Below are 14,997 nucleotides of genomic sequence, written 5' to 3' on the forward strand. Positions count from 1 at the left end.
TGCCATCCACGAAAAGTTCCACTGTTAGCCACCAGACATGTCAAAGCCCATTGGCCCATTACAAAGTGGCGAAATATTTTATATAGTGACGAAAGTAAAATTGTGTTATTTGGTGGAAAGGGCTCCAGACAATATTTCAGACGTCCACCTAACACAGAGTATGATGCTAGGTACACTTTGAAGACAGTTATCACGGCGGATTGAGTATTATGGTATGGGCATGTTTTTCTTACAGTGGAGTGGGTAGTATATTCATGATTGATGGGATCATGGATCGATCTGTATAAGTTAACATATTAGAAAATGTTATGTTTCCTTATGCCAATTGGGAAATGCCACTAAAATGGACGTTTCAACAAGATAACGACCCCATACATACAAGCAAACTGGTCAAAAGCTGGATGGCATCAAAGCGGATCGATCTTATGTCATGGCCTGCGCAGTCTCCGGATTTAAATCCAATTGAAAATCTATGGGGAGATGTTAAACGATATGTTGCAAATGCAAATCCAACATCTCGATCACAGCTTTGGAAGGTTGTTCAAAAATCATGGGAGCGGATCTCTGTCAAGCGCTGCCAGGACTTGGTGGATTCTATGCCTCGCAGATGCCAGGCCATAATAAAAAATAATGGGTACACGACTAAGTACTAACCCAAGCAAACAAATTAAAATAGTTTTTTGGAGTTCAACAATGTTTTTTTCGACTAATTCCACTGTTTTCATTACTCACTGCTATTTTTATGAACAACTGTAAACAGCACTTTTTTGTTTAAATTAATAATGTAAAAAACATTAACAACATTTTGAATAATAAATTGATTTGTTTTTGTTTAAAATAATCACAAAGTTAAAACAAAATTAAATTTGTGAACATTCATTTACTTTTTGATATATAAAATTAAGTTTAAAGTTGCAACTCATGAGCACTGCTATTTTTATGAACACAGCTGTATATACATAATGATCACCGTGACGAGCTGAGTAGATTTAGCCAGTCTATCTGTGTATACGCGAACTAGTCCTCAATTATTGAGATGTTGATCTGAAATTTTGCACAAGTAACTGCTCATTTGTCAGAACGATGGATGTCGGCTCACTATAGCATATAGTTGCCATACAAACTGAACGATCGGGATAAAGTGCTTGTATGGGAAACTTTTTCATTGAACGAGAAGAAAATGTGGCATGGTTTATTTTCCAAGGCAACGCCACGATATCCGAAGAAATTGTTCAGATCGGATCTCTATGGCATACATACAAGTATAGCTGTCATACAAACTGGAAGATCAAAAGCAAGTTCTTGTAAGAAATCTTTTGTATTTGTGAAGGGGGTGCTATAGCTTCGGTTTAACCGAAGTAAACGTTATTTTTATTTCTTTGGTTTAAAATTAGTTTTTGTTACGAATATATTTTAGTTCCTTTTTTGGAACTTTTAGATTTGGTGATTTTTTTTTGTATTTTTGATTTTTTCGATTTGGTTTTTTTGTATTTTTTAAATTTATTTTTAACTTTTTTAATTAATTTTTTTTTAATTTAATTTTTTTTAAACAAAATTTTTTTTTAATAATTAAAAATTATTTTTATAATTTTTTTTTTTAAATTTTTAATTCATTAAATTTTTTTTTATAATTTTAAAAAAAAATTTTTTTTTTTTAATTTTTTTTATAATATTTTTATTTCCTTTATTTTTGTTTTTAATTGATTTTTTTCTTTTATGTTTTTAATATTTCCTTAATTTTTTTGTAGTATTTACTTTTGTTTATATTTTAAGTTTTGCCGATTTCACTAAGCAATTGAACTTACTGAGGAAAATCCTGCTAGAATTTAAGATTAAAAGTATTAAGCATATTTAGTCAAAATTCTGATTAAATGAGCATTACTAGTTTTAAAGAAAAATGTGGTAAATTATTTAAACATGAAATGCAAACAATTTATTATGTATCTAGTAGATATATGGTTGCATTATTCTCATATTTTATGTGTAAAAAAAATTCTTTATATTTTGAGACAACTGAGATAAGCGTGACTCTAGGCGGTTGCCTAATAAATTGGTTATGGGGAAATATTTAAATAAGAGGCAATTTTGAATTTAAAATTCTGAAATCTGGTATGTATGTATGTAATAATATGTAAATATCAGCTCACCGATTTTAAAATTAACTGGTTTCTTTTCAGCAGAATTTTAACCATTTGCAAATTGAATATGCTGATGATGGTCGAATATTGATTATAAAATCACATAGAACACGTTCTTCGTCCTAAACGCAAACATGTATGCATACATACGTAAATGGATATTAAATAATTTGAGGCACTATGTCGGATACTTTATTTTTCTCAGACATACCAATTTTTCCTTTGAAACTTGCAAATTTTCCATACCTTTCTCGCCAAAAATAATTAAAAAGAAAGACAATCAAAAGAAATGGTGAAGAAATTCTATCTCCACGCTTCAATACGCTGACTGTGAAATCAAAACGAACAAAAAATTTAACATTTTACGAGTACGACAGCACTTCGTGTCCACAGCGATCGTTCGGGCGCACTTGATCACAGCTCGGCTTCGCGATATCGCAACGCACGCTACAATAAATGACATTTCTGCAAATATATACATAGATATATTCAAATGTGAAATCGAAATGCGAATAAATATCGGCATATTTTGAATAAGCGCTGCAACAACATGCTATACCTTCATATACGTATGGTATACATATCTATGTCCGGACAGGTATTCAAATCAGCAACACAAGCGCTCCGGCTGGCGCACTGACGACTTACTTGGATGGTTGGATGGTTGGCTGCTCGGCTGGTGGCTGGGCTGTTGGTTAGTTGATAGCTTAATGGTGTTGGTGTGGCTGGTGTAAATGTGTCAACTGAAATTGTGTTGTTATTGTTGTAGAAGAGTTATTGAACACCACACATTTGTATGTACATATATGTGCGCACATATGTACAAGCGCGCGATTGGCAGCGCTACAACAACAATAGTAGAAATGTTAATTCGTGTTTATTTTAATATTTTCCTTTAAAAGCACACACTAAACAGATCAGTAGATCAGTTTAATTCAGACCAGAATTTAACTAACAACTGTCGAAGTAAAAGCGCAACAGATTTCTTCTTTGCAAATAATCAGTGATAATCGGTTGAATGCAATATTGCAGCGAGACACAAAAGGAGATCCTCAAATCTCTGTATTTATATACTCGAATTGCCAGTTTACTTTGTGGACTTTGTGTGGCGAAGGACTTTAATCGTCTTCAAATTTAATGTGAAGTGTTGTTGTTGTGAAATGTTAAATTAGAATATAAAATTAAAGCGTTGAAAGGCTTTAAATATATTTATCTATAAGTGTGTCTAAAATTTGAAAACTGCTGTTTTGTACATTTGTACTGTGAAGTCAGTGTATTTAAAAAAAAAAATTGTTTTGCATGTAAAACTAATACTCGAATAAGAAAATTATTATATATAACATTTGTTGTGTGATAATGCCGGCAAGCGATTCGGAGCGTAATATTTCGACCAGCAACACCGAAAATATCAACTTAACAAAAGACCCACAACACAGCAATGACGATCAGAAGCTGAATCAAAATGTACGCCAAGAATGGAATATCAAAGCTTCGAAAATATCCGCAAGAACACACAACCGCATACGTGGTATTGTGGAGTCCTTGAAAATCAAACCGAATCCTGACAAGCCAATGATACCGTTATCTATCGGTGAGTAGTTATTATGCACTGAATCTGAACGATCGGAATAAAGTGCTTGTATGCAAAACTTTTTCATTTGAGAAGATATTTTCAAATATTATATTTCGAAATTGTTCATGCGTTATTGTATAAGGTAATAATGCAATCTTCGAAAAAATGGTTCAAATCGGATCCTTAATTCTTGTAAGGAATCTTTTGTAGTCATGAAGGGTATTTTTTCTTGTGTTTTAAAGTAAAATATTTTTAGAAATTAAAAACGTTGCCCGTGTGAGATAAAATTTGGAAAAGGCTGTGTTATTCGAAACGAAAAATTATTATTTTTTATTTTTGAAAAAATTAAAACTTATGGTACATATTTTTGAAAAATTAATTATTTTTTTGAAAATTTGTTTAAACGATTTTCTTAAAAAATTTTAACATAAATTGATTTTATTAAAAAATTCTCCATTCATCTAGCATTGTGGTGATGATATTGCTGGTTGATGATTTTTATGGTCAACTTTATAATTTACAACAAATAAGTAATATAACTCTTATTAAAAAAAATTAAAGCGTTAAAAAAAAGTTTAATTTAAAAAAAATTGTTTATAAAATTAAAAAAATTAAAATTGATTTATAAAAATAAAATATCTAAACACTTTAAATCTTGCATCGTGGTGGTGTCTATTGCCTATCAGCAATGTCGATTAATCTGAATTTTTATGGTTATGAAATTCGTGAAATTTTAAAATAATATATTTTTATTCCTTCCTCAATATTGAAAATATGGAAGAGGTCTCGATAGTCAGATCGCAGATCTTACTTATTAAAATTCGCGGCAAGAACTGACATCGTAAAAGATGACTATTTCTCATGAACTACGTAACGACACTCCATCTGGCATCGCTAAAAACAAAAAATGGTCTATATGAGGCTCATGAGCGTAGCAGAACCTAACCTAATCTAAATATGGAAAATATATAAAGCCACGTTAGCCTTATATGCGCACTAGGCCCTAGTACAATACAAAAAAAATTTTTTTTTTTTACTTATATATGAATAACTGATTATTAATAATTCAGTAGGAGTTAACTACACATATATTTCGTATTTATTCAGCAATTCCATTAATTTACGTAAGCCAAACCTTAAAAAATCCAATGATTTTCATAATGAACAAAATAATGTGAATATCGATCACTGACACTTATGTGAATTTTAAGGGAATATGTAAAAATATAATAATTTTTATAACCGGAACAGGATATATTAAGTTTGCTACAAATTTCGTAACACCCAGAAGAAAATGGCAGAGACACTACAAGTATAAATGATCTGCGGGACAAGCTGAGTCGATATAGCCGTGTCCGTCGGTCCATATGTCTGTATATACGCGAACAAGTCACTTAGTTTTTGAGATATCGACATGAAATTTTGCACATGTCGTTTTTTCTTTCAGAAGCTACTCAGTCGGATATCGGACCAGTATAGCATATATGTAGCTGCCAAACCGACCGAGTTAAGATTCATTAGTTTCACAAGTCTTAGAGAACTACGCATGCCGACCGGTGGACAGAGACCCATTGTAAACGAAAGTTCTCTGAGCTTAAAAGCATTTAGACTTAAGCAGATCAAAGTTTTACCATTTACTCAGAGCATAAGGAAAAAGAAATTGAATTTCTCTCCTTCAAGCTTTATTTTGCTTTATTAGTCTACTTCCCTTCTACAACATTTGATACGAGGCTTTTAAGTGACAAAGACAGGATTCCCTATAATGAAATCCAAAATCATTTTGCTGCCATAATTCGAATTAGTTGCTGCACTTTGATATAATGAAGCATCAATAATGCTGAAATATATTATTTCAACTAAAAACTGCATATTTATGTTTGTATGTATGTACCTAGTATGATCGCTTGTAAACTAACCTACGATATGTAACTAATTTATCGCGTTACACCGTATGAAAGGTGATCATGCGCAACTGATCGTTTTAAATACATACGCAGATAAATATGTGCTAAACCGTTAGATAAGTACAAATATACAGAGAAGGTACTAAAGTATCGCGAATCATCAAAATCATTGCCAAAGTGAGTAAACTTAACGAAAGTTGTCATTCTTTCGCCCGCGATTTTCTTCAGCTACTGTAAACCACTCTTAAGATATTGTACATACATACATACACATGCAAAATTATATGGAGGACAAGTTTAACTTCGCGTTTAATACAAAAAAAATTAGGCAACAACATAATTTATTTTTAATTTGCATAAAGTGCAAAGTTGTTTTTGCGTCAATAATAAATACTTCTTTATATATTATATATATCTACATATGTATTTGGTAAAATATTGTGCTGTCGTGTATATTGCGCCATTGTAGCGTACACACCTTCTTCATGCGACCAATCAGATCAGCGCGGAGGTAAACAACTCAAAATCGCGCTCAAAGAGTTACACTCAAATTTCGTTGCTCCGCCATTTATGCTCGTGGCTGTGGTGTGGAGACTCTTGTGCGAACAGGTGCAATATTTTGTGTTATTATTGTAGAAAAATTCTTACTTACTACTATTGTTGTTATTTAGTTTTTTTTTTTTTTTTTATAAATTTATTTACGCAACAATCTTTTCACGAAGCAGCCTCTAATCACTCGAAATACTTGGGTGAATATTCATAAGTCCACAATATGCCGCTGACTTTCCAAAGTCTTTTCGAACTTGTTTGTTGTTTATTCAAATCTAGAAATATTCTCGATAGTTGTCTGCGGCGAATTAGCATAAAAAGTTGCCCCAGTGATCTATACGAGTACAAGCTGTGTGTAAATATAGTATTGTTTTTGTTTTTGTTTTTTTTTTCCACCTGTGGATACACCCAATTTTTGCCGTTTTCGAACACTGTTCTTAGACTGCGAAACTGTGCGATCTTTAAGAATGTTATCAGTCAGCATGTGTTGGCACTTTTATTTTCTGTGGAAATTGCGCGTTTGCGCTACGGTTATCGGTTACCGCTAATATGTGTGCTCAGCCGGTACAGGTTGGCGTTTCAGGTTTATTACTAGCTTTTGCTAACCCTATAGATATTCATCTAGCTGTAGTGCGACATACTTGGATTACACTTCACCAATAATTTGCTCGTGTATGCAAATGCAGGGCGCATTTTTCTTGCTCATTAGCGGCTGAACATGTGTGTAGCTCGTGCTTGAGCTATTGCTACCTACAGTAGTGTGCGAAATGAAGATATTTTTAATGTTATTATAACATAGTTTTTGTTTTTTTTAGAAATTTCTTTATTTCTTATGTAATTATTTATTCTGTTATTGGTTATATAATAAACCGAACAACAGTAGTGAAATTTAGACGTTGTGTTTTTTCGGTTTCGTCGCATTTTTTGAAGCGCCATTCGCTAGATTGTTGGACAGTTTCGACGTCATATCCATAAGCCCACGTCTCGTCACCAGTAATGATCCGTTTGATGCATGTAGGGTTCTCAGCTACGCTGTCTAGCATCACTTTTGCGACCTCTACCTTAAATACCACCTTAAACACCAATAAATTCAGTTTTTTTTGGTAAGAGTCTAGCATTGACACGCTTCATACCCAAAACATTAACCAAAATATGTTAAGCCGATACGTAAGAGATGTTAAAATCCGCTGCTATCCCTCTTATGCCAACATGACGTTTTTCCAGCACAGTTATCGTTATTAAGAGAGTTGGAACTAGACAGTTTTTTTCAATCAGTTTGCATCGAAGTTCTTGAGGGACACAGCTCAGTATTCTGTTACCGCCTAAAAAGGTAATTTTAAAGAATTTTTTTTAGATAAAACGTTTTAAAATACATACGCAATACATTGAAAATTTTAACAAAACAAAAAATTAATTTTTAACGAATTATTCGCAATTGCTCAATTTACTATAAAAGGTCCTAAACTTCTGCAGTGAATAATAAGAAATATTTTTAATCTATAAAGTATTACATATAAAAATACCCATGATTGTTAAAAAAAATGAAATTTAACAAAATGGATTTTTGCTCAAAACTCATATGATATTTGGCCCATTAAAATTACATTTTTCAAACAATCGAAAAACTGCTGGGTCATTGTACAGAGAAACATAAACAAAATATGCGAAAAAAAAACAAGGCGATCGAATAATTTCAATAGGTGGGCCCCTTACATTATATTAATAAATATAGTTTTCTTATATTATATGAAATATACAATAAAAAAAATAATAAACTATTACACAATGATTGTGTTCGTAGATATCTCAAAGCCAATTTGAATGTTAATGGCAGCTGGCGGATTAGGCCTTTAATTAGAGCGTTTTTTATAAAATATTAATTAGAAGCAATTGACGCAAATGTGTTTTTATAATGTTTATACAATATATTTAGAAACAAACTATTAAAATAATAAATAATTACAATTAATTAAATTATTTGCATATTTTTTATATAAATATAACAATCATATAGGTGATCCAACGACGTTCGGCAACCTACGTGCCTCCGACGAAACTATGCTGGCTGTACAGAGATGCATCGAAAGCGGCAAATATAATGGCTACGCCCACTCACAGGGTCACGAGGAGGCACGACGCGCCATCGCCAAATATAGTGCACATCAGAGCGCCGAAGAGATAAAAACAGAGAACATACTAATGTGTAGCGGTTGCTCGGCTGCGCTGGAGTATTGCATACTGGCACTTTGTGACAGGGGACAAAATTTGCTCGTACCACGCCCTGGTTTCTGTTTATACCAAACGCTAGCCGAAGGTTTGGATATCGAAATACGTTATTACGATTTGTTGCCGGAGCGTCAATGGGAGGCTGATCTGCGTCAGTTGGAGAGTTTGATTGATGAAAAAACAGCAGCGCTGCTAATCAATAATCCAAGTAATCCGTGTGGCAGTGTATTTAGTCAGAAGCATCTGGAGGGCTTTTTGGATATTTGTGAGCGCAATTATTTGCCCATAATAGCGGATGAGGTAATTTAACAAAGATTTGTTCCCAATTAAAATGAATTTTAATTATTTTTCTTTACAGATCTACGAGCACTTGGTATTCCCAGGCTCTAAGTTTTTAGCCATTAGCAGTCTGTCTAAAAATGTGCCGATACTCACATGCAGTGGCACTACAAAACGTTTTTTGGTGCCTGGTTGGCGTATGGGTTGGATAATTGTGCACGATCGCGAAAACCGTTTGGCTCAAGCTGTGATTGGCTTGAAGAACATGTGCGGCCGCATTTTGGGCTCCAATAGCATAGTGCAGGGCGCACTGCCCGCTATGTTGGAGAATACACCAAAAAGTTTCTTCGATAGTGTGATCAATATAATCTCGGTAAATGAAGTTTTTTTTCTGTAGAAAAATTGGAAATAATTAGGTGCTCTTTTTTAGGCAAATGCACGTTTGGCTTATCGCATCTTGAGGAAGGTACGCGGGCTTAATCCTATTATGCCGGACGGCGCTATGTACATGATGGTTGGCATCGATATCGAACATTTTCCAGCCTTCAAGTCCGACACGCAATTCGTGCAAGAATTGGTGAATGAGCAGAGTGTCTTTTGTTTGCCGGGTGCTTGCTTTGAGTGCCCGAATTTTATGCGCATAATTTTGACAGTTCCTGGTGACATGATGAAAGAGGCATGCATGCGTACGGCAGAATTTTGTGAGGCGCATTATAAGAGTGATGAGGCAATTATTGAGCATGGACTCTTAGACTGAAGTTGGAACTATAGCTTGGAAAAACGATTGCCTAAGCTGGGAAGGGCTATTGAAAAGTGCTGGGCATAAAGCTCGATGATATATTTAGTGAAACCGCTGTGAAAAATAAAAAAAATTGCATTTGTACTAGTTTTTTTTTTTAGTTATTCACACAAGTAGTCAAAGTCAAATATGTATATGACCGTAATAGTTTCAAATAAGTAGTTAATAGGTCTTTCTGTTAAGTTAATATAATTATATGTAATTTTTGCAATACTATTCTTACGACATACATAGAATTAGTTTTGAATAAATAAATGATATTAATTACCAAAGGGCAATGTCAATGCAAACTGCTTACTTTGATAAAAAATGTGCAAAGGTTGCATCAATACCTACTCAATGCCGATTAAGGTATGAATATTCAATGACAATCGGTTATTGAACTAAACTCAGACTCAGAAGGGCTGACTGTTTTTATTAAATTCATTCACCTCTCCTTGATCATATCTTTGATATTGTTATTTTCTCAATTGTTTCTATTCTGCAAAACTCAACGTAGTATTTTATAAGTAGTTTCATTGAAATGCAAATATTTTACATTTTATATGTCTTCTAATTCCCTTTCATTCATATATTTTGATTATTCCAAGTAAGTAAAGTAAGTTTCTGTACGGCTGTTGCATTGCCGTATTTCATTCTTACTTCATATGTATATTATATATATATACCGATTTATAATATAAATTGAACGTATTTATTAGCCCGCCATCTTATTGCTTTCCGTTTCCGAAAAAACTCAACGATACAATACCCGTAACAAATAAAACCCTAATAAATACCCAATCAGCTGTTGCATTTGACAGCTAAGCCATAACCTCAAACAACTTATAAACAAAAACATTTCAATCACTATAATTTAAAATGCGGCATTTATTGAAAGGAGTAAATTCAATAAAGAATTTGCCGAAATGTCTATTACAACAAACTGGTGCAACCTATTGCACACAAAAGAAATTGGCAAATGAAGTATTTACGGCGCAATACTGCGTTAATTTGGTGGAGTGAGTATTAAAAGTTTTAGCCAATATTTTCATTGCATGCACGTATGTTATATAAAATCAAAATTATATTCACATAGGTTTTTTATTGTAGGAAAAATGACTATGAGAATTATTTATGCACGTTGTTGTTGAATGGCGATCAACGGCGCCACGCATTTGCGTTGAGGGCGTTCAATGTTGAGGTGGCCAATTGTGGCGCCAAGGTAAGAGGAGGCGCAGCGCTGAAGTGATTGATATACTAAGGTTTTCACTTACTTCTAGGTGTCCGAAGAGCATATAATTAAATTGAAATTGAAATTTTGGTATGATTCAATTGATAAATGCTTCTCCAACGAAGTGTCTTACGTTGCCGATCATCCAGTTTTACGAGAATTAAAAAATGTATGTTTACTTACAAATATTATACATTGAAAGATAACTATTAGAACGCTTTTCTTTTGCCTTACAGACAGTGGATTCAAATAAGCTGAGCAAAATTTATTTAAAGCGCTTGGTCACGGCACGTGATCGGCCAATGAACCAACCATTCCTTACAATAAAACAACTAGAAGAGTATGCTGATCAGGTTTTTTCATCACTGTTTCATCTTTTAGTTGAATTAAATGGCATTAAGGATATACAGGTGGATCATGCAGTTTCACATCTTGGCAAAGCACAAGGTATTGCAACGCTGCTAAGAGCAATACCATATAAGGGACGCAGTCAAGCATTGAATATACCACAAGAATTGTTAATCAAACATGGTGTCAGCCAGGAACGTATAGTGCGGGACAAAGTTGACGACAAAGGTGTAGAAGAGTGCATTTTTGAGGTGGCATCTGCAGCGCATCAACACTTAGAAAAGGTGAATTTTGATTTAATGAATGATTTTTAATTTTTGTATTGTAATAAGGGCTACTTTAAAGACGATTTAGCCATGTCCATCTGTCTGCACATACGCGAACTAGTCCTTCAGTTTTTGAAATGAAAAAGTCAGCTTTTGAGATATGAATCTCTAATTTTGCACTCATCATTTTATTTGCAAGAAGCTGCACATTTGCCGATATTCAACCACTATAGCATATATGTAGCTGCCATACAAATTGAAAACTCAAATCCTTGAATGACAAATTTTTTTATTTGACAATATATCTTCACGACATTTGGCATGCATTATTATTTAAGGCATGGCTATAATCTCCAAACAAATTTTTCAGATCGGACCACTATAGCTTATAGCTGCCAAACAAACTGACTGATTAACATCAAGTCCATGTATGTAAAACATTTTTATTTAACAAGATATCTTCACAAAATTCAGCATGGATTAGTGCCATATAAATGGACCAATTAAAATCAATTTCTTGTATGGAATCTTTTGTATTTATTAAGGGTGTTATAGCTTCGGTGCAGCCGAAGACAAAACTGTCTTGTTTTTAATTAATTTTTATATACCATCACATTTCTTATTCCATTTTATAGGCTCGTAGTCTAATGGATAAAGTACCCAAAGAGGTACGTAAATTTTTCCTACCTTCCATCGTAGTGGAGCGATATTTGGAACGCTTACGAAAATCGAGTTTTAGGTTAGTTATTGATTTTATTTAATTTATCTCCGACTAATTAACATATTCTTTCATATCTATTTATTAATAGATTAACTGATCAAAGGTGCTTACAGAGAGATTCGATGCTACCGATGTCATTATATTGGAGTAACTTGCGCAGGCGCTATTAAATACTTTATTGTGGGTCTTCAGCAAATTCAATTGGAATGAAAAGCCAATTCTTTGCCAAATCATGCAGGGATTCGGCGATAAGTTGACTGATTATACGCAAAATACTACTGCAGTCGGCATAAGTAATCCATCACGTGGCAGAATTAATCGAAAAAGATATAAATTGTAAATAATTTAAAATGCGATAAACACAAAGGAAATTTATAGCATACTTGCGATTGATGTCTATGGTTTTAACAAGTGGCAATGGACCGGCATTCAAACGTAAAACTTCAGCATAGCTGAGTTCATCATTTATTTTAGCAGACGATTTCGGTCGCATAAAATTGGACTCTGACAAATAATCCCAATATAGTTTCTCAAATATTGTTGTAGTTGAAGCTTTCGATTGCTCACGTTTGGGCGGCAACAGTTCCCAAGCAATATTTATTGGTTCATCGGGCTTAAAATTTACTTTCACATTTAGATGCAAAAATATATGCATCATATAGCTGGACTCCTTCCATTTGGGATCATCAATGGATTCCACTTCCTCCAACAGTTCCTTTGCAAGTTTCGTTGATTTATCGAATACCCGATGTACTTCCAATGCTAATGGAATACGTTTAAAGTGAAGCGCCCGTTCGTAAACACGCATATTGACAATGCAAAGTTTCGAATGATGTGGCTTAAGACGGAATACATTCGGCTCGAACGTTACTTCGAATAAATCGCTGATGATGTAGCTAATTCATAATTAATTTTTTTTTAAATAAAGCAACAAAGGTGAAAGTTGTAGGTATATATATTTTAAGTTTTTGGACTGCTTACTTTTGCCAGCGGAACTCGACGCATTTTTGGTTGTAATTATGAATGGCCACCATATGGCTTCTTTGCTCCGAACGTTGCATATCAAATTCTATTTTATTGGGGTAAATAACGTATGGGAAATCAGCGCATTCATAATCCTCAAGCGGCACTTCTGGGTCCTCGGCAACCTTTTCGAGATAGCCCACTGCTTTGACTTGAAACTTCGAACGAATATTTTCGAAATTTAAATTAAAATCCAGCTATTAAAAAAGGAAGTCATATAGTTTTAGGGTAATCTTCAGCACAAAGCAATTATATTATATATTTTATGCTCTACAAAAATGAAAATCCCCAACTGACCTGATTTTCGAAATCGCTCGGTCTATATTCCACCATCAGCGGCCAGACACTTAAACGTGGCACTGTTAAATTGGGATTCATCAACTTTAAGCCGCGTTCTCGTGTCGAAAAGACAAAATTCAAATGTTGACCCGTTATATTCTGCACCCAAATCGGCTGAACAAAACGACGATGCTCTTTCAACTCGGTTGGTAAAAGTTCTTTAGTAATAATGCAAGCATTTGGATCAAAACCGATTACATTGACTTTGAAATTCAAAGTTAGAACTCGTGAATCGGAGCAACTATAGTATATAGGAAGTATAGAGCGGTAAATAGCTAATTGAATAATTAATATTTTGAATTTGCCGTTACTTAAATTCATATGTAAGCGTGTGTTCGCCGAATAAAAAATAATAGAAAACGATTCTCAACGCCACTAAATCGTTAGGTTTCATATGTATGACCTCTTGCAGAATATGAATTAGACGCCTATGTGGACAGTGGAAGAGTTGCCGAAACTGATTGAAGCCCACACGAGTTTCCAGTGGCACGCATTCGCATTTTTGTATACGCTTTAAACGTATATCGAGATTTTTCTCGGACAAGTTTCGCAACCAGAGAATAATTTTCAGGGGACGACTATTGATTTGACGCATTGGCATGGCAATGTCGTGTTGAAATTTGCTTCTATCCTTATGAATTTGCCGATTGAGTCTATAAATGTTATAAATGGATATTAGTTGTACTATCACTCTAATCTAAAATTACTTATCAATATCGAAATATTCCCAAAAGTACACTTTCAGTGCCGGTGGTGATGTAACGGTCATGTTTTCAAATTTAAATAATTGATATAATCGTTTAGCTCCCTCCTTTTGTTGACGAGCCCTTTCGAGTACAGCTTCACACATGCTTCGAAAAATTTTAAAGCTCCTAAATTGGCGAACTCTCTTTTGCCTGAATCTTAAGCTTTTAAAAAAAATCTGTAATATTTATAAAAACTGTCGAATGGAAATTGTCAAAAACATCGCACAGTGGATGATATATGGAAATTTCTAAAACACGTTGCTCTTATATGATAATATATTATACAACTTATTTACAAAATCGATACTTATTAAGAACAAGAAATAACTTGATTTTGATTGTTTAGACCGTAGTGGTCCGATCTTAACAATTTGTTCGGAAATTGTAACGTTGCTTTGGGCCATAATCAGTGTCAATTTTATAAGGACATATAGAAAGAAAAGGACGTGTGCAAAATTTTAGATTGGTATCTCAAAAACTGAGGGACTAGTTCCCTTATATGCAGTCAGACGGACACGGATAAATCTACTCAGCTCGTCCTCTGATTATATATACTTAGAAGTTTCCTTCGGGGTGTTACAATCTTCGTTGCAAACTTAATATGCCTTGTTTATGGTACATAAATTATTAATTTAATTGAATAAATAAATTATTATGATTGAGGATGTTGTTTGACCATTATATATTTTTGATTACACACTTTATAATTTATTTTTAATGAATTTAATTTAATTTTTTAATGAATTTAATTTAATTTTTTAATGGTTGGTTAAAAAGGGAAGTCAAAAGAATGTCCGATCTCATAGTCAATTTTCTACCGTTTCATCATATTCAGCTTATGCTCTGCATTCCGCCGATACCGCCTTGCCTAAT

General features: G+C 33.6%; 3 protein-coding genes across 3 annotated transcripts; 2 read left to right on the forward strand and 1 right to left on the reverse strand.

Annotated features, from left to right (window-relative positions):
• The first annotated feature begins 3,052 nt into the window (after nucleotides 1-3,052).
• Nucleotides 3,053-9,752, forward strand: Tat (Tyrosine aminotransferase). The gene is made up of 4 exons (XM_036362393.2): nucleotides 3,053-3,729; nucleotides 8,179-8,690; nucleotides 8,749-9,042; nucleotides 9,100-9,752. The coding sequence occupies exons 1-4, from the start codon at nucleotides 3,495-3,497 to the stop codon at nucleotides 9,424-9,426; spliced, it is 1,368 nt and encodes a 455-aa protein (XP_036218286.1). The 5' UTR covers nucleotides 3,053-3,494; the 3' UTR covers nucleotides 9,427-9,752.
• A 524-nt stretch (nucleotides 9,753-10,276) lies between these two features.
• sicily (NADH dehydrogenase (ubiquinone) complex I, assembly factor 6 homolog sicily) lies at nucleotides 10,277-12,398 on the forward strand. The gene is made up of 6 exons (XM_014245302.3): nucleotides 10,277-10,469; nucleotides 10,561-10,672; nucleotides 10,731-10,850; nucleotides 10,918-11,313; nucleotides 11,931-12,034; nucleotides 12,105-12,398. The coding sequence occupies exons 1-6, from the start codon at nucleotides 10,330-10,332 to the stop codon at nucleotides 12,184-12,186; spliced, it is 954 nt and encodes a 317-aa protein (XP_014100777.2). The 5' UTR covers nucleotides 10,277-10,329; the 3' UTR covers nucleotides 12,187-12,398.
• Nucleotides 12,029-14,435, reverse strand: LOC106625461 (uncharacterized). Its single transcript, XM_014245286.3, has 6 exons — nucleotides 14,086-14,435; nucleotides 13,690-14,031; nucleotides 13,337-13,619; nucleotides 12,998-13,236; nucleotides 12,400-12,912; nucleotides 12,029-12,294 (listed from the first exon to the last, which is right to left on the reverse strand). Exons 1-6 carry the CDS (start codon nucleotides 14,226-14,228, stop codon nucleotides 12,192-12,194), a joined length of 1,623 nt encoding a protein of 540 aa, XP_014100761.1. The 5' UTR covers nucleotides 14,229-14,435; the 3' UTR covers nucleotides 12,029-12,191.
• Nucleotides 14,436-14,997: the final 562 nt, after the last annotated feature.

Source organism: Bactrocera oleae, chromosome 5 (assembly GCF_042242935.1).
Source record: "Bactrocera oleae isolate idBacOlea1 chromosome 5, idBacOlea1, whole genome shotgun sequence".
Classification (NCBI taxonomy): domain Eukaryota; kingdom Metazoa; phylum Arthropoda; class Insecta; order Diptera; family Tephritidae; genus Bactrocera; species Bactrocera oleae.